This window comes from Armigeres subalbatus, chromosome 1, assembly GCF_024139115.2.
Source record: "Armigeres subalbatus isolate Guangzhou_Male chromosome 1, GZ_Asu_2, whole genome shotgun sequence".
Taxonomy (NCBI): domain Eukaryota; kingdom Metazoa; phylum Arthropoda; class Insecta; order Diptera; family Culicidae; genus Armigeres; species Armigeres subalbatus.
The window spans coordinates 245,180,686-245,200,878 of record NC_085139.1 but is presented as its reverse complement, the minus strand read 5'-3'; the positions used below and the strand labels follow the sequence as shown (position 1 = coordinate 245,200,878).

At 39.8% G+C, this 20,193-nt stretch overlaps 2 protein-coding genes across 5 annotated transcripts in view; both read right to left on the bottom strand.

The window, feature by feature from the left end:
* LOC134206285 (actin nucleation-promoting factor WASL) overlaps positions 1-20,193 on the bottom strand; it is a 334,646-nt gene that overhangs the window by 177,242 nt on the left and 137,211 nt on the right. The window lies entirely within an intron of this gene.
* Positions 1-20,193, bottom strand: part of LOC134206284 (inositol polyphosphate-5-phosphatase A-like) — a 103,125-nt gene that overhangs the window by 75,239 nt on the left and 7,693 nt on the right. For both annotated transcript variants that reach the window (XM_062681982.1, XM_062681981.1), the window contains exon 2: positions 17,904-18,134. In XM_062681982.1, the coding sequence (XP_062537966.1) occupies positions 17,904-18,134 (231 nt within the window). The remainder of the gene's footprint in view (positions 1-17,903; positions 18,135-20,193) is intronic.

Below are 20,193 nucleotides of genomic sequence, written 5' to 3'. Positions count from 1 at the left end.
ACAATGCCTCCAGGAATTTTGAAACGATTCCTTTCAGAATTCTGCACGATTCTTCCATAAATTCGAAGGAAATCCTTCCGGAATTCGGAATAATATCCTCTGGATTTAGGAACAGTTCCTTCTAGAATTCGGAATAACTCCTCCCGGAATTTCTTCCAGAACCCGGAATAATTTTTCCCAGAATTCGAATTCGTTTCGCAATTCGGAACAATTCTCCCGGAATTCCGAACTATCCTCCTGAAGTGCGGAACAATTCTTCCAGAACTTCGTAACAATTCCATCCGTAATTTAGACCAATTTAATAAACCAAGAATTCGGAACGATTTCCCCTGGAAATCGGAAAAACTTCTCTCGGAATTCGGAACAATTCCTCGCAACATTCGAAGCAAATCCATCCGGAATTCGGAATTCCCTCTGGAATTCGGAATATTTTTTTCCAGAATTCGGAAGAACTTGTCCCTGATTTCGTTGTAATGTTTTATGGAACTCGGAAAAAATCAATCCAGAATTTGGAAGAATTTGGAACAATTCTTCAATTAGCAATTCGGAATAAATCCTCTCTAAACACGGAAGAACTTACTTCCGGGAATCAGAAAAACTTCTATCGGATTTCGGGAGAATTCCGTCCAGAGTCTTAGATTTCCCTCCCGAAATTCGGAACAATTCGTCCCGGAATTCGAAACAGTTCCCTTCTTGAAATGCGGAACAATTCCTCCCGGAATATGGAACAACTCCTCATGGAATTTGAATTAATTTCTCCCGGAATTTCGATCCTCCTGAAATGCAGAACAATTCTTCCCAGTTTTTGGAACAATTCCTTTCGGAATTCGGAACAATTCTTCTCGGAATTCGGAATTTCTATCGGAATTCAAAACAACTCCTCCCAGAATCTGAAGCAATTTTTTTCGGAATTCGAAATAATTCCCTCCGAAATTCGAATTTGTTTTACGGAAAAATCTTCTGGACCTCGGAAGAGTTCTCTCGAACTGCAGAACAATTCCTTCAGGAATTTGTAACAATTTCTCACAAAATTAAGAACAATTCCTCTTCGAATTCAGAACAACGGAATTCGGAAGAAATCCTTTCGAAATACAAAGAAAATACTTCCGGAAATCAGAAGAATTGCTCCAATTGCTCCAATTGCTGGAGTTTTTCCAACTTCCGGGACCAATTCTTTCGACTTTCGGGAGGAATTGTTCCGAATTCTGAGAGAAGATTGCACCTAGATTATCAGATTTTCAGAATTGGTCCTGGAAGTTGGACATCCCGGAATTCTAAACAATTCTTTGCGAAATACGGAAGAAATCTTCCGAAGTCCGGAAGAATATCTCCTGGAAATCAGAAGAATTGCTATCGGAATTCGGAATTACCCAGATTCTCAGATTTCCCTCCAAGAATTCGGAACAATTCGTCTCGTTATTCGAATCTGTTCTCCCTTTAAATGCGCAACAATTCCTTCCGGAATTCGGAATAATTCCTTAAATAATTCAAAACAATTTCTCCCGAAGTTCGGATAAATTTCTCCCGGAATTCGATCCTCCTGAAATGCGGATTTTGGATGAAGAAGAATTTCTCTCGGAATTCGAAAGAACTCCTCCCGGAATTCGAAGTAAATCCTTTCGGAATTCAGAATAACTCCTTCTGGAATTCGAAATAGTTTCTTCTGGAATTCGGAACAACTTATCCTGGAATTCATTGCAATGCCTAATGGAATTCGGAAAAAATCCGTCCAGAATTCGGAGGAATTTCATCCGAAACTCGGAAGAACTTCTCTCGGAATCCGGAACAATTCTTCATAAAATTCGAAAAAAAAAAAATCCTTGAGCTTGAGCTTGAGCTTGATTGATTGCTCGTAGTTGCTACTCCATTATGACCAGATCAGCTGTTCTTGCACAGGGAACCAACAGATGTTTGCTTGGGACTAACACACATCTTCAATGTACAAGTACTGGTGATCTCATTTGCTAGGTCATACTGGCGCCTGCCACGTCAGAATGCAAGTCAATGTAGGGAAGGGGGAGGAAATGATGATGCAATCACTCGCCCACTACAAGCCGAATATACCTCTGCACTTGCCACGAGTTCATGCGGAATTTGTTGGAATTTTTGGGTTAGGTTCGAGAGGCAGAGGTCCGTCTTGGTTAACGAGCTGCCAATGTGATAGATAGGAGAAAGCAACTGATGGAATTTCTAATTGGATGTAGGAAACGAGCTTTATAGCTCATTTCCAATTCTAGCAGATTACTGCTAGAATATTCAAGTTGAAGGTATAGGAATAGAAATGGAAACGGTATGGAAGTCCATTTCCAGTTCTAGCGATTGCTAGAACATGAGAAATATAGAGAAAGATACAAAGTAGGAGAATGGAACGGACCTGGGATTGATTGAGGCAGAAGCAGTAGCCATATGACTACCAAGCCCGCTTCATAAAATTCGAAAAAAAAAATCGAAAAAAAATCCTGTCGAAATACGGAAGAATTACTCTCGGAATTCGGAACAATTCGTCCTAGAATTCGGAACAATTCTTCAAGGAATACAGATGACATCATTTCGAAGTACGGAAGAATTTCTCCCGAAAATCAGAAGAATTGCTCCCGAAATTTGGAAGAATCGCTCTCGAAATTCGGAACAATTCCTCCCGAAAGTCGGAAGAATTCCTCCCGGCAGTCGGAAGACATCTACCCTTGAAATGCGGAACAATTCCTTCCAGAATTCGGAACAATTCGACCCGGAATTCGAAGCAGTTCCCCCCTTGAAATGCGGAACAATTCCTCCTGGAATTCATAACAATTCCTCCCAGAATTCGGGACATTTTTTCCTGGATTTCAGAACAACTCAACAATGCAACAATTCTTTCCGAAATTGGAAACAGTTTCTCTCAAAATTCGGAATGATTCCTTTCGGAATTCAGAGAGATTATTCCAGAATTCTGAACAATTTCTTCCGGAATTCGGAACATTTCCTCCCTGAATTCGATATAATTCCTCTCGCAATTCGGAATAATTCCTTTTGGAATTCGGACCAATTCCTTCCGGGATTCGGAACAATCCTGGAAGTTGGAAGAATTAAAATTTAGAAGAACATCCCCCAAAAATTAAAAAAAAATCAATTCAAAAAAATTTCACGGAGAATTGTTCGGATGTTTCCAAAGAATTTCAAAAAGATCCCGAATTAATTAAAAACATATCAAAAAATATCCCGCTAAAATTTTACACATTTTTTTCGAGGAAATTTGAAGAAATCTTAAGAAATTTCCGTAAATTAAAAGGAAATTAATGTAGGAATGTGAAAATTCAATAAAACTTTGTGGAAATTCAAAAGTTCAGGGCAGTGTTCAAATCACTCTTCCTTCATGCTTAAATATCTGATTTAATACCAAACCAAGCGTTAAAATATTGTTTACAAATTTACATTCGATCCAATATGATATTTGATAACACAACCATACTAAATGTGTAGACATAATCAAACCGTAATTAAGCTAAACAAGATTTGAAACTACTTCTTTCTCTGTGAACTCCGTTAATTTACAAATTGATAGTAAACATATTTTTTTGAACGTAAAATATCATCTTCCCATTTTTTAGATGGCTGCGAATATTTTCCAGCGATATGATGTGATAATGTGATATTCATCCGTCTTGAGAAAGGCAAGTGTAACCCACTTCTTCTAAGTCGGTGGCTCTTATCGTCGCTCTACAAATTGCCTCCTCCGCGCTATTAGGTTATTTACTATTATTGACATTACCCGCTATCTTGTGCCTTCTCCTTTGCAAAACACCAAGTCCAACATATAGCATCTCTATCCGCTCTATAGCGCTTACACTTGAGATCAACTTGGATATTGATTTTCGCGTGAGGAGCGGCGGTGCGAATCGCCTTACGAATCACTGGCAGCACAACTCTATACGCCCTGTCTGACTCAAAGACCTGCACTTGGTTGGCTGATCATGTTTCTTCCCACACACGTTCGACAGCGAAAACAAGGTTGGAAATTTAATATACGGCAGCAACAGCAGCGCTGAAGCATATTATCTGGGCGACGGCAAATCGATTATGGAGTCGGGGGGCACACGTCCAGCTTGACAATTGATTGATGCCTAATCCGATGATAACAGCGACGGAGTTCGAATTATGAAGACGACGTTGATGAAGCGTTGTTGATTGAGGCCAACCTGCGAACTACCTGACAGCTGCAGTACGACGCTGTGACTGAAGTCCGAAAATTATTAGGAAGCATTTTCTGAATTGGGCTATAACGGTAATGAAAATGAAAAATATTTCGTAAATAACTGCAAGTCCGTAACACAATGACCGGCACATTTTCAATAGAAAACAATGATACTGAATTTGTCGTGGAATCACTCGCCCACTGCAAACCAAGTATTCCTCTGCATTTGCCAAGAGTTCATGAGGAATTTTATTGGAATTTAGGGGGTAGGTTCTATGTTCGTTTAACGGGTTGCCAATGTTATACGAATGAATTGATTATTTATAGGAAACGAGCTTTCCGTTTATTTCCAATTCTAACAGATTATAAGAAAAGTTAGTGTTAAAGGTATATAATAGAAGATGGAAACGGCATGGACTCCATTTCAAGCTTTAACGATTGCTAGTACATGAGAAGAAGTATAGGGAAAGATACAAAATAGGAAAATAGATCGGGCCTGTGATTGAACCCACGACCTCCTGCGTGTAAAGCAGAAGCGGTAGCCATGACCGCCAAACCCGTTTTTTGGAATATCAATAAGAATTGGAAAAAAAAATCTCCCAGATGTAGCTTGTAGCTTGGTTAACATTATTGAATCCTGAAAATGATTGATGTCAATCTGATTCTGTCATACGTAGCCAGCGATTACACCTTATGCCATCTTTTTCGATAATCTTATATTCTGTTTGCAATTTCGACACCTTTCGTATCCCACAAGTGCAACCTTTTGACCACTTGTTTTCCCAAATACAACGCGTCACATTCAAGAGGAGAGGCGATCCGAAACCAGGCTGAGTGTGTGTACACAACAGCAATAAAAATAGAATTATTCGAACAAACAAACCATCTCGACAGCGGCAACAACGATAACGGACGCCACAATTCAGTTCCCATCTCACATTCGAGTACTGAAGCGCCACCATTCAGTTTGTCAGTGCAGTCAGCTCTGACGCTGGGCTGCAAGGAAGGTGGCGCTGGCGCTGGCGATGACGACGACGACGACGATGGGGTCATATAGTGGCAGATGTTTAATCAGATTTGCAATCAAGCATGGTCATTAACATTATAAACAGAACGACGACGATGGGTGAGACCGCTGCTCGAAGATAGAAGATAGGGCAAGTTGTTGTTATTGGTACTAGAAACATGTAGCTACAACACAATCCAGCCGGTTGAGTGCAACCTAAATTGCCGTGCGATGCAGGGGTAAAAGTTCCATGAATATATTTAATTCAAAAATTGAAAAACATGAATACTAAAAACCCCACTGTCCACTACGTCTTTCAGATGAGATTTGCACCGGAATGAATGGCAATGCTGATGATACGGCTTAACCTCTGAGATGTGGAATCGTTTAGATTGGATTTACAGATTGTCACACAATAATTGGACTTATGGACTGTGATGTCCCATGCGAGATGTTTTGTAGCATTCCAGCGCACAGTTGCTGGTTGATTTACCATTGATGATTTTCGATTAAATGTGCATGGGATTTAGAGAAGAGGCTCTTCAGATGATTGATACATTTCCTGGATACGCTGTAATCCCTATTAGGATTCATTGCATTCCTTCGAATTCCAACTGGGGAATTCACCTACCAGGATTCAAAATAGTTCCATCCAGTATTCGATGTTTTTCAGTTCTCCTCTAACCCTGGCGAGATTTTCTTCGTTGCCGGGGTGGGATTTTTTCGATGAAATTGTCTTCGGAAACCGGATGACTCTTCGAATCTCTGGTGGAATTCTCATTCAATCTCGGAGATCCTCTTCGAATGCCGAAAGGGATTTTCTCAGAATGCCGCTTGATATTCTAATCTCGGATAGATTTTTTTTTTGATTCCGGGTGGGAATATTTTCAATCCCGGGTGGAATTATTTTGAATCCCAAGTGGTATCCTTATCGATGAGAACCTTCTAGGAATTCTTTCAGCAGTTCTTCAAGGAGTTACTTCTTAAATTCTCTAAAAATTCTCCCAGAAACTCGATTAAAAATTATTCCAAAAATTCATGTTTGCAATATCTCCAGGAATTCCTTCGGAAATTTCTTACAAATTTCCCCAGATGTTCCATCCAGGATGTAACGTCGTATATTTCTCTATTTTTCTTCCGAAATTTCTCCATATGTTGTTCCGAAAGAGTTCTTAAAGGAATTTGCGAGCCAATTCCTGTGGGTTATGAACAAGAATGTTATCGATCATTTAGTAATTTGCGTTCGATCATTTAGTAGTTTGTCAAAAACTGATTCTAGAAGCTGAATTTCAAAAAGTGTTGTGGACTTCTAGTGCGAAGGTTTTTCTACAACTCTGCCCAATGTTTTCTTTTTAGAATTCAACTAATAACGGAGCTATTAGCGCTAGTTGCAGTAACTTAAACTAAATGATTGGAATCATTTAGTTCTAAGTTACTGAAACTATAGCTATAACTCCGTTACTAGTGGAATTCAAACAACGAATAATTGGGCAGAATTGAAGAAAAACCTTCACACTAGAAGTCAGCTTTTGTAATGATCGAACGCAAATTACTAAATGATCGATAACATCTTTGATTATAAACTTCCCCCTCCAGAAATTGCTTATCTACTTCCATCCGGAATAATTCAATTATTGCTTCATGAACTCCCCCAAAGAGCATATTGGAAGTTCCTCAGGAAGTAACATCGGAAAATCCTCTAGGAAGTCCTTCGGCAATTCCTCTAAAAATTTTATCGAAAAATCCTCCAGATTCTTAAAAAGTTCTTCCACGGATTCCAACCGAAATTCTTTCAGGAATTTCTCTGGAAATTCCTCCAGGTATGGCTTTGGACATTGCTCCATGAAATTATTCGTTAGGATAATACTAGATTCTTGGAAACTACTCTCCAATGTCCTCAAAAATTGCTTCGGAATTTTTATTAAAATCTTCTCCTGATGAATTTCAAAAGACATTCTCGAAATGAATCATTTGTTTGAGAAACTGCATATATCCATTTTTCAAAATTTCGAGAAAACAACAAAAACTGTTTTTGAACAAATTGGCACCGAATCTTCCGATTTCTTCGACACAGATCAATAGATTTTGGCAAAACTCAACATCCTGGGGTACTTCTAGTGCAAAAAACTGTAAGCAGCACTCCACAATTGCTCTTCAAAGTGCGTGGACATATGTAGTTTCTCAAACAAACAAACAAAAATTCGTACATTCCTGAACAATTTTTTTTTTTCCTTTTTCTTTTTTGCCAGAATACGTATTTTTGGACAAGGATTCAGAATATATAAAAATCTCATTTTGACCAAAAATGTTACATATGCAGTTTCTCAAACAAACGGTTCAAATATTATCCCTATAAAATCCCCCTGGGATTCTTTTGGAAATTCTTTCATAAAATCCATCTAAAATTTCTCCTTTGGAAATTTCATCAGGAATTCCGTCGAAAATCTCTTCGCAAATTTTCAAAGGATTCCCTTCAAGAATTTATTATGAAATACCTAATTTCGCTAGAAGCTCCTCCCTGGAGTCCTTCCTTACTCATCCAGGAATTCTTTAGGACATTCTTCCAGGCATTTCTTCGTAAACTTCTGAGAAAAAAAATTATCAGAAATTTCTTAATATGATGCATATTTGCTTTCCTCCAGAATTGCCACGGAAATACCTCCAGTATTTTTTGAAAAGTTTTAAAATCCCTCCAAAAATTCTTTTGGAAGCTCCCCCGATTTTATTTTTCAAAAATCGTTCTTGAAATTCTCCTGTCTTCTTCTTCTTATTGGCATTACATCCCCAAACTGGGACAGAGCCGCCTCGCAGCTTAGTGTTCATTAAGCACTTCCACAGTTATTATCTGCGAGGTTTCTAAGCCAAGTTACCATTTTTGCATTCGTATATCATGAGGCTAACACGATGATACTTTTATGCCCATGGAAGTCGAGACAATTTCCAATCCGAAAATTGCCTAGACCGGCACCGGGAATCGAACCCAGCCACCCTCAGCATGGTCTTGCTTTGTAGCCGCGCGTTTTACCTCACGGCTAAGGAGGGCCCATACGAAAATTCTCCTGTTGTCCTTTGAAATATTCCTCCATGGATTATTTCCTAATTTTTCTCAGGAATTCCTTTCAATATTCATCCAGTTTTTTTTTCGTAAATTGTTCCAGAAAATTCATTTGATAATATTTCAAACTATTCGTAAACATATTTTTCGAATAATTACTTTTGGGAATTCTTTTAGAATTTCCTTCAGAGTAAGTTTCAAAAAAATTTATTTAGGAAATTCATCCGCATATTCTTTTGATTTTTTTCTGGGGTTCCTTTCCAGGAATTCGTGAGAAATTCTTTTAGGAATTTCTTCAGAAATTCTTTAAAAAATGCTTCCAGAAAATTTGGGAGGAATTTTCTTCAGGAATTCCGAAGGAAGTTTCCCTGGAGTTTATTTTAAAAAAAATCATCAGGAATTCCTTTGGAAATTCCTCCAATTTTTTTTTATTCCTTCTAGGAATTGAATAAGAAATTGTCTAAGGTATTGTTGCGGAAGATCTACAAGAAGTTACTTCGGATATTCTTCAAAAAAATCCTTCGGGAACTCTGCGGGATATTTCTTCCGAAATTTCTTCGAAGATTCTTCAAGGAATATCATCAAAAACTGTTCCAAAAATTCCTTATGAAATCCCTCTTCAAGTGCCATTGGAAATATCTCCAGGAATTCATCGAAAATTTCTCGTATGAATTCATCCATGAGTTCCTAGAGCAATTCCTCTGGAAATTCATTTTAAGTTTCTTTCATATTTAATTTATTGGAAATTCTTGAATAAATTCATGGTAGAATTTTCAACATAAATTTCGGATATTTTGAGAATTTTCAATAGAATTCTTCGAGGAGCTTTCGATGTAAATCATTGAAGAACATCCGAAAGAATTCCTGGAGAAAATTCGGAAGTAATTAGTGAAACAAGTTTTAAGGAATTTATTGATGCATTTTCAAAAGAATATCTGGGAGAACTTCTAATCTACACGAATTCTTGGATTTTTTCAAAACTTCCGACATAATTATTGCAGAAACTCCGAAAAGTATTTCTGAAACAAGTTCTTATGGAATTCGTTGAGGTATTTGCAAAAGAATTTGGGGAAATTCCTTGAGAATTTCTGGAGGAAGTCGCAATAGTATTTGAAAAGGAATTCCTCAAAAAGCTCCTAGAGGAATTTCCTCGCTAGAGAAATTTCCAAAGTATTTTTGGAGGAATTTCCAAAGCTGTTTCTGGAGGAATTCACTGAGGCAATTCCCGGTGGCAGTTCATAAGCAACATCTGGAGGAATTTTCGAATGAATTTTGGTAGCAGTTTTTGAAAAAAAAAATCAAATGGAGGTCTGAGAGATAAGCTTCACTAAAGAATAATAATAAAACCGGGAGGAATCTTCGAAGCGATTTCAGCTGAAATTTCTAGATGAAGTTTCGAAAGATTTTCTGGAGAAATTTCCAGTTTTTAAGGAGAATTTTTTAGGCAATACCTGAGGGAAGTTCATAAGTTCATTCACATTTGAAACAATTTCTTATGCCAACCAGTACTACAATTTCTCATTTTCAATGAGAGATGTCACGCGATGTTTACATATCTGCCCCTTTCAATATCTATAGAAACGCGAAAAATGAATGGCATGCTACAGAAATCTCAAAAAAATATTTGTTCCGTGACAGGGTATGCAAGTGTAAAATATCTGTTTTATTTTTGTGTTTATTACCATTTTGAACTCAGTGATTGAAAGGAATATGGTTAATTAATCGACTAGTCACTATTCTTTACATATATCTATTAAAATAATTTAGAATTTTTAATTTTTAAATAAAGCACAACATCCTTTCATGACTGCCTTTCATGTGAAATAGAACCTACGATTCTTTCATTTGGTCGCTTGAAATAGAAAAAGACGCAGTAAAGCAATTCGGGAAGAATTCCCGATGAAATTCTTGGAGGAACTATTTCCAAATTAATTTCTTGAGGAATTATAGAAGGAATGCTGAGAAGAATTTCCTAAAGAACTCCTTGGGGAAGTTCCCGAAGGAATTTCAGGAAGAATTCCTTATGGAATTTGTGGAGGAATTTGCAAAGAAATTGTTAGAGGAATTTTCGGAGGAGTTCCTGGAGAAATATCAAAGGTAACTACCTGAGTAACTACTGAAAACATTCATGGAGAAGTTTCTGAGGCAATTGCCAAGGATTTTTTTTTTGATCTTTATTAGAGTGATATTTTCAGTGTTAGAAGTTCATCACTAAAAGCGCTAAGGAATTTTAGGAAGAATTTTCTTATGAATTTTGGGACGAATTCCCGATTAAATTCATGGAAGAATTATTTATTTTGCGTGGCAATTCCCGATGGAAGTTCATAAGCAACATGTGGAGCAAGTTCTGGATGGAAGTGGAAAAGGAAGTTCCAAACAGAATACCTAGAGAAATTTCCCTTAAAACTCTTGCAGGAATATCACAAATCATTAATTGTTTCCGAGAAATTGTTAAATCAAGACATCGCTCAATCGAATTGATCGATTCTCTATTAAATGACAGTTTTCACTACTGACGCCAAATTATCAATATATCGATTAGGCCGAAATTCAAAAAATAATCCACTCAGACCAGATTCGAACCAGTGACGTCGTGAATGAGAGGCCTTAGTCAAAACCTCAGTTTTAAGAGCAATTTGTTACGTGTTGTGCTAAATGTGCGCAAAATATGTTGCTGTTTTTAAATCATACATTCATTGGAATTTGATTGAATTACCCATTAGAGTAATTGCCATGGGAAAACTGTCAAACCGCACGCAAACGTATCCATTGTGTTTGGCCCATAACTCCCAATCGTAAACAAGAGGGCCAGTAAACGTCAAGACTCAGACAATGTTTCCCTAGTAAGCCGTGCACGGTACATAATAGCCATATAAGGTGAATACACAAACAAGCCAGACCTCCGCCATTTTTGAAACCACGTACTTTTCCAGTGTTTTTTTAAGAGCACGAATTGGGAGACACATTATGCAACGTACACACCAGTCAAGCAGTTTGACGAACATTGACTCCGCCCCCAAGGAAACGCTTCGGTTGCTGCTTTGTTTGAACGTGTGTGAAGTTGTTCGACCAACCATTTGACAGTTGGTGGCTCGGTTGAAAAAAATTAAAACGGTTTAATTTTGGTTTGAGTTGTCGGGGGTGGAGTCAAGGTTCGTCGAACATGTTTGAGCATTTGTATTGAAGTTGCACAACCCCCCTTATATTTTTTGATGGTTGGTGCTCAAGTTGGCGCTTCGGTCGTTCGCGTGTGATACTGTTGGTCGAATAAATTGATTGTTCGTGCCGCTGTTGGTAAAACTTGATGGATGTTTGAATAAACGAGAGGTGGAGTAAATGTTGGTCAATCTGCTTGACCGTGTGAACGTTCCATAACGCGCACTTTCGAAAATGGGAGAACAAAAACATGTGGGGAATTGAAAATTCACCACGGGCCTTATTGTATAATCACCATAAAGATCGATGAAAATTGGTAGCTAGCATCCGTTCAAGGTTTCTACGTTGTATCCTGTGAGGAGCATTCAGAGACAACCTTGCGAGTAGAATCGGAGGGTCTATTTCACCGTTCAGCACATTGGCAGCAGTAACAGCTTGTTGAATGGTCCGCCATTGTTCGAGCGTTTCGATTCCAAGGAACAACACCGGTCAGTTCACTTGATATGGACACCACACAACAGACGAGGATTCCAAAATTAGTCGAACCTGCGAGGTGTAGAGTGTTTTTTAGACAAACGAATATCATTGAAATATTGTGTTGCCCTCATAATGATTTGCACCATCGATGATTTCTGAACGATGATCGTTGAAGGTGTTAGCAAATATTATATATTAACAATATAGTCCACTCTTGCGAGAAACAGGCGAACGCTAATACAGCGGTCTCTGACGGATGGCGGTCGAAATAGCAAATTATATCAACGCGTGGAAGCGCATCATTGTTTCGAATCGAAGCCTACGATATCAACGCGTAGAAGCGCATCGTTGCTTCCAAAACAATAAAAACCAAACAAAATGTTTGACGTCTTGTCACACTTTCTACCGTGAGTATTTCGTGAGCTCCCTCTTCCCAACTAACAAGATCCGGTCATCATCTGGGACGGTTTTATCAAATCTAGGAACTTTTTTCAAATGGGCGTACATGATTCTAAGCTTGATTTTTGGAACGGCGACTGTGCTCATTAATTAAACTGTTTTGGTGAACTTATGTGCCTAACAGAAGGAATAGATTCCGATCTATCTGATAGTACCGTTAGCTGAACGAAACATGCTGAATTGAGAGAGTATTAGCCATTTCAAATTTCAAGGTCAAACACAGTTACGCCTATTTGAAAAAAGTTCCTAGAAATGTGTTTATTGTCAAATCAATGAAATCAATGCTGTTAATACTATCGGATAAGAAAATGCCCGCCTTTTGATTTGCTCATGGGGCAACTATCCAACATCATGTAGGTAAAGGACCAAACACAAAAATTAATAACCGGCTTCCAGCTAATTTAAATATTATGAACACAGCAAAAACATCTTTAATATATATTTTTATTCATGCTTCAAAATAACTAGGAAATCATAGGAAGTTATCGATGCTGCCATTCGGGATCTGTTGTGGCCCATTAATGAGTCAGCAAGCATGGATAGAGAAATGTTTATTTATATGGCATTCAGTTGCCGTAGATGGGACATCATTTCCCATATTGGAAGCCTCTGATATCCTCATTTTGACTTCATTTTCGTTCCGTCGTTCAGCATGTTTGTTTCTGGACCTGAATTCACCCGTTTTTGGATTTTAGCAAGCGAGGTGATTATCCATCATCTCTAAGGTTTCTGTCACCCGTTTCCTAAATGAGGCAATTTCATATGGTACAAGGAACACCAGCACCGGAATTGCCAAAACAAGCTATATAGTTGTAGACGGCATTTGCTCAGGACACCACATTCTCGGGGGTTCAGGAGGCGCCCACCTGTTCTTCCGGGGTTTCAAGGAATCCGATCCTTGCACAGGAATCCTTCTAGGGTAACAAATGACCAAATCATTGGAATCAAACCTGAATCGGAGGAGCTGCTCCCATCAACAAGCTCGGCATACTGCCAAGAAAACATGAGTTTATGAGGAAGCAGTGACATTTCAATAATAGTTGAAAATCAGAGGTTACTTGATAATTTTTACTGCAATAGTCCGACTTTTCACCACCAGTTTGCGCTGCTATCAATAAAAGTTGTTCACCAGTGGCATGTATGTGATATTGAAGAGTGGACTATCTTGTACTTAAAAATCTTTGGTGTTAGCCTGGAATCAAGCAGGATACCCAGGGACACAGGGCACCCACGCAGGACACTTAAATCTTTTATTTGACTGACTCTCTGAATAGTTGTTTCGTCAATTTTGTAATTCATCTTAACAGTGGCTGCAAGGCGGTGAAAGGTTATCAGAAAGCACTTATTGATGCTGAGCGTCATGCGATTAACTTTGAACCAACGAATGAAAGCGTTCAACGATAATTGCAGTCGTTCACAGTCGGCTAGACTTTCAACGTCAGCATAAATCTTGGGATCAAGAGCATATAAAAGTCTGCATCCAACGCCTAGCAGAGCAGCGACATCGTTGAAATAGATTGCTAAAAAAGTGGCTAAAGATTAATCCATTGAGGTACAGCCGAGAAATTTTTGAACCAGGTGGAAGAATCCGATCCTATCTTGACGCAAAGTTTTCTGCCGCAAAGGTATGGCGCACCAAGCTTAGCCAACTTACACACTAAGATACGATGGTCCTTTTTGTCAATGGCTGCCTTCATATCAGTGTAAATGACATCAACTTGTTTTTCATCCTCTAGGTGATTGATGCAACTTGAAGTGAAGCGAAGAAGATTAGTTGATACTGACCGGCGAGGGAAGAATCCATGTTGGTCGGTGGAAATTATCGTATTCGTTTGAGCGGAATGATAGTTATTAATTATTATCTTAAATAACTTGGAGCCGTAGCCCCTGTAATTCCGAACATCGCTTTTATCACCATATGCTTGTAGATTGGAATCGTAAAGGATCTATTTCATTGCACAGGAAACTTTTTTGCATTAGCGAGAGGTTGAAGATGAAGCGGAATGGAAAGTACATCAATGTACTTTTTAAATACGATGGCGGGAGTCCCTTCCGACTCTGCTGTTGTGGACGATTTCATCTTCTTCGCAGCATCTTGCAGGCTATCTCCAGTCACGGGAGGGACTACCTTCGAATCTCTGACGGGATTCTCCTCGAATCTTGGGTGGGATCCTTTTCGAATCTCGGGTATGATTGTCTTCGAATCCCTGGTGGGATTCATTTCGAATACCGGCTGGGATTCTTTTCGAATTCCGGCTGGGATTATCTTTGAATCCCGGGTGATTTTTTTTCGAATCCTGGGTGAGATTCTTTCCAAATCCTTAGTGGGATTCTCTTATCAGCCAAGTTTGAAAAGAATCCCATCCCAATCCCCATATTCGAAGAAAATCTCACGGGATTCGGAGAAAATTCCTTCAAGGATTAGAAAAAAATCCACTCGGGATTCAAAGATAATCCTAGCCGGTATTCGAAATGAATCCCACCCGTGATTTGAAGAGGATCTAACCCGGGGGTTCGGAGAGAATCCAAACCGAGATTCTAAGCGAATTGCACACTGGATTCGATGAGAACATTGCTAGAGATTCGAAAAGACAGAATCTCAGCCGGGATTTGAGAAGAATCTCAGCCGGAATTCGAAAAGAATGCCAGCCGGAATTTGAAAAGAATCCCAGCCGAGATTCGGAAAGAATACCAGTCGGGATTTGAAGAGTTCCAGACGGGATTCAAAGAGAATCGCATCCGGAATTCGCGAAAAATGCCTCAGCCGAAATTCGAAGATTTAAAAAGAATCCCAGTCAGAATTCGAACAAAATTACAATTGGACTCGAAAAGAATCTCAAAGGAATTCCCGAAAAGAATTCAAAGGAAATCCCACCCAGGATTCAAATAGATCCCACCTAGGATTCGAAAAGAATCCCCTCTGGGATTCGAATAGAATCCCATTCGGGATTCGAAGAGACTCTCACCAGGGATTCGTAGAAAATCGCACCCGGGATTCGAAGAGAATTCCGCTTATGATTCTCTTTGAATCGCCTGGTATAATTCACTTCGACTCCCGGACAGGGTTCTATTCGAATCTCGGGTGCAACTCTCTTCGAATCCTGGTGGAAATGTCTTTGAATCTCGCTTAGGATTCTCTTTGAATCACGGGTTCGAAGCCTGAGTGGGATTCCTTTCGAACCCCGGCGGGTGGGACTCTCTTCGAATCACGTGTGGGATTCTCTTTCCATTCCAGGTGGGATTCTATTCGAATCCCAGGTGAAATTTACTTCAAATCCTGGGTGGATTCTCTTTGAATATCTGCTGGGATTCGTTTTGAATTCCAGGTGGAATTCTCTTTGAGCCCCGGATGAGATTCTCTGCGAATCTTTGTTGGGTTTCTTTTCGAGTCTCGGCTGGGACTCTCTTCGAGTTCTGGCTGAGATTTTTCAGCGAATTCCTTTTAGGATTCTTCTCAAATCCCGACTGCGATTCTTTACTAATCACGGCTAGAATTCTCTTCGAATCCCGGCTAAGATCCTTCTAGAATTTTGGCTGGGATTCTTTTCGCATCCCGGATGATTCTGTTCCAATACCGACTGAGATTCCTTTCAAATCCCGGCATTGGATTATCTTCAAACCCAGGGGTATGAATCCCTACTATGATATAAAGGAATTACGTCTTATTCGTAGTTCAGTAACTAAGCACATGTATAGCCATACTGGTGCTATGGGTTCTAATCTTATCGAAGAATGTGGTTGTGGAATTTTTGAGTTAAAGCTTCCACATGCTGGGCATACGAGCATTATTTTTCAAAAATTGTAACCACTTTTATGTTATTTTTAATGCACAAGAAAGGCATATCATCACCCAGATGAAATCATTCGAGTTTTGATTTTATTTATGGTTTCATAAAATTATTAAATTTCATTCCTATCTGCATGACTCAATATTATTGACATTAGTATTCACATTCATAAACAAACTCTGTCGTGACAACAACCAAAAGGAAGATCCCACGTCTCCAAAGTATCAGAGTTGGAAGCAGAACTGAGCCGGCCTCGCCGTCATCATCCTCATGTGTGTAGCAAACCCACGAATGCACGCGAAAATTACTGTTGCGTGAACGTTGAGCCGCTCTTGACGGCCAGTAATCAATGCTCAGATGCCTACCTACGTCAGACAACAATAGCAATCAAGCGGGACGATGATCCGCCGCGGGCCGGTCGATGCATGAATGGATGGCGTTACTTTGCTGTCCTTGACGGAGGAAAATAGACACACGCTACACACAATGTAAACAATATCGATCGATCCGTTCACCCACCCACAATGTGTCTATATTATGGTATGTACCGTTCGGAATCAAATTACGCGCCGTTGGAGTTTGCACAATTAAGTTTCTTAGGCTTAGCTCATCCGTAAAGGGCACGTTACGTAAGCGAAAGCTTACTCGATGGGGTCAAACACGATGGTTCTAGGACGTTTACGGGGTGTTGACTTTCACGAACATGGCTCTCATCGTTTTAGTTATAACACAATTGCAAATATATTGGCATTGGGAACTCCTAGTTTGAAAACTGTTTTCCGGTGAATACAACAACCAACGTAAAGGTAATAAAGGTAACGATAAGTTGGGTAACAATTAGATTATCGGTTCGCTCGGGCGAATCCTTCGGATTATAAATGTTCTATAATATCATTGTGATTGATTGGCAACCCATTTAAAAATTCATTGTATTCAGAGGCAACAGAAGCAGTGTTGTTGCGGTGTAGAGCACTCTGTTTCAAATCGACTAGAGGCTGATCACCATGAGCCAAAAGTTTGCGTTGGTTTTCAAAATATGCAACAATACGGTATGATCTAAATTGCACGATGCTAGATTAGCGATGGTGTTGCTCGATGACGATATTCGTGCCATTGAATTTACGAGCTTCACAAACGCAACCATCTCGCGAAGTGGACACAAGAACGCGAATAGTCATCTTTCGTTCGGTTGAATTTTGTATAATATCATCAAACGGTCAGATAGAGTGCCCCCTCGGCATATTTTATGGGATCTGGGATGGGCCTCGTTGCTCGTGTCTGATACGTAAACAAATTACTGTACACAAAGATACAGTAGCAGACAGAAAAAAATGCACCAAATCCGTTTTCTCTACATATTAGCCAACTTATCGTAGCTAAATAAAATGAAGGCTATGCGGACGACATCAATAGCAGAGCAATTTGAGTCTTTTGTCCCAGTGAAGAGACGGTGAGGATCACAATTAAAATTTGAAATCCTACCACAACCGAGAATCCAACAGCTGATATTCCTGTCAATGAATCTCGGTAATAATTTTGCCTATTAGCGCTTGAGCTTTTAATAAGCGCTAACATTCAACAAATAATGCTAATTAAAAAAAACTCGCTAACAACAATGTAGGAGATAGCAAATTTTTAGAACAAACACATTTCAAGATATCGGATCGAAAAGCAGAGCAAAACATCAATTATTACGGTATCACGGAGATTTTATGGAATTATCCCAAGGTCAATCCATCCATGACCGATATCGCCGCTATACGACACTTTTCCATTTGTTATTATTCCTACCGTGAAATGCTCCGCCGAGTTGTAGTCCTCGTCCAGGTACACCCGGATCCGGTTGTAGTCGGCCAGTTCGGCCGACTCGCACAGATTCTTGATGAACTCCTGCACGTACTCCATGGACTTGTCGTACGTTTTGCCGCCGACCTCTTGCAGGTGCAGCGCAATGAAGGCCGGCCTCCGGCTCGCCACATTGCTGAGGAATTCCTGGATCCAGATGCTTAGCAGACGGGACGGCTATTTTATGGACAGGGGGAGAAAGAAAGAAAACGGAAATCATTAGCATTTTATATTTTCTCGATTGGAGCGCATCAGTTCGGTATCACGGTCCGTGTCGGCGTCAGGAAATGCGATTTAATCTCCGCAGTATACGGATCGTAATAAGGGGTCCTCTGGCCGAGTGGAATAATCTTTCATCACGCAAAAACTTCGTTCCGTGCTGACGGTTACTAAACTGTTAGCCCTTTAGGGGCAATCAAAATCATTCGATAAAGCTCATAAACTTATTGAAAATATAGCAATGGGATAGATACAAGTCATCCAAATGGACTCTTTCATTGCATATTAATTGGTCAAACTCTTAAAAGCCATTCATCAAATTTAGATAATCTGATACAAATTACAACCCCCGTTTACTTCGGCAATCAACAGAAATGCCCATATATGACCTACACCCGTCCGGAAAGGGTTAATCAATATTAAACAGTCATGACATGACGGCATTCATTCATTCCGGCCGTTCCATTGAAGAAAGCGCGTCGTCGTCGTCGTCGGTCGCCACCGTCGATTTAGTGATAATGAATGTTAATGCAAAAGCAACCAACAAATCAAACGAAGCCATACCATGCCGATGCCGATAGTCAGTGGAAAAGGAGCGAAGTAGGTTTCCGTTATTATGAACGAAAACTGCGCTCTTACCGACAAAGAGGACAACAACAAAAATGTACTTACGTGCACGGCGGCGGCGACGTCGTCGTCGAGGAGGACGGCGTCTGAGCCGCTCCGATAGATAACGCAGTTTTATTTAGTCGACCGGTTGGATGAGTTCGTTGGGGTCGAGTAAGTGTGTTTTACGTAGGTTCGGCGTACCTACGTAAATTGCAGCTCGGAACGCATTCGGTAAAGGGACTTATGAATATTCACTCCACTTTTTCCCTTCTGCTTTATGCATTCAAGGATGTAGCCAATCGGTAGATGCATAATGCCTCTGCTTCTACTGAACGAGTTTGACTCATTTGCTAAAGAGTAATGTGACCAGTAAGCGTCCTGCGAAACGCGGGACGTCTATCTGGATTACACAATTTGCTTGAAAATGAACACGACAAAAGTGCATTTCGCATAGATTTTGGGTTGAAAAAAGCTATAAAAATGTTTGTAACGCTGCATAGAATACAACTTTTGAAATTGAAGTTAAAAAATACAGCGTCCCGCGAAACGCGGGCTAAAGCAATCGATATTCAGTGGTTGTCAAATGCACACGGACATGCCAACTATTTCTACACCTTATGCAAATCTCGGGTACTTATTCAAAAGGACGTATGTAATTTTGTAAACAAAGATTCAAACGTCAATTTGTCCAGTCTGATAGCGAAAGCCTTCGGCTACCTGTTGGTGGTATTGTTTTGGATGGGAGTGTCATCAGATTGGACAACTTGACGTTTGAATCTTTGTTTACAAAATCACATACGTCCTTTTGAATAAGTACCCGAGAAATATTGATCACGGAGGAAATTTATCTTTGCATGACGTCTGACGCGACATAAGATGAACGTCTGTTCTCTGTGGTGGTACTAAATACTACGAGGCGTATCCAGTTTTCCGCGACCGGTAATGGCCGCCAGCTTGCCTGCTGGTTAGTCTCTGATTTGACGTTTGTGGAGGTCAACTGCACCCACCGCTCCGAGTATTCTGACCAATGTGCCATATAAGAAGGTCCTGATTCAGTGAATTCAAGCCTTCTTATATACCACATTGATCAAAATGCTCGGAGCGGTGGGTGACGCCAGAGACAGACGGTAATGGCCACCGCTTGCGGAAAACTGGATACATTTTTGAGCGTGATTATTTTTGCCTTTCTCGTTCAACAAAGTTGTACCAGAAGGCTATAATTTCACTCCAAAAGCCAAATTTTGATAGAAGGCTCGGAGACCCATAGTGTTATATACCAATCGACTCAGCTCGAAAAACTGAGCACATGTCTGACTGTGTGTGTGTAGCCCCGGGAAGTTTTTATTGTTAAACACGTTTCATATAGAAGGACTTGACCGATTCGAGTGCAACTAGTTTCATTCGACGG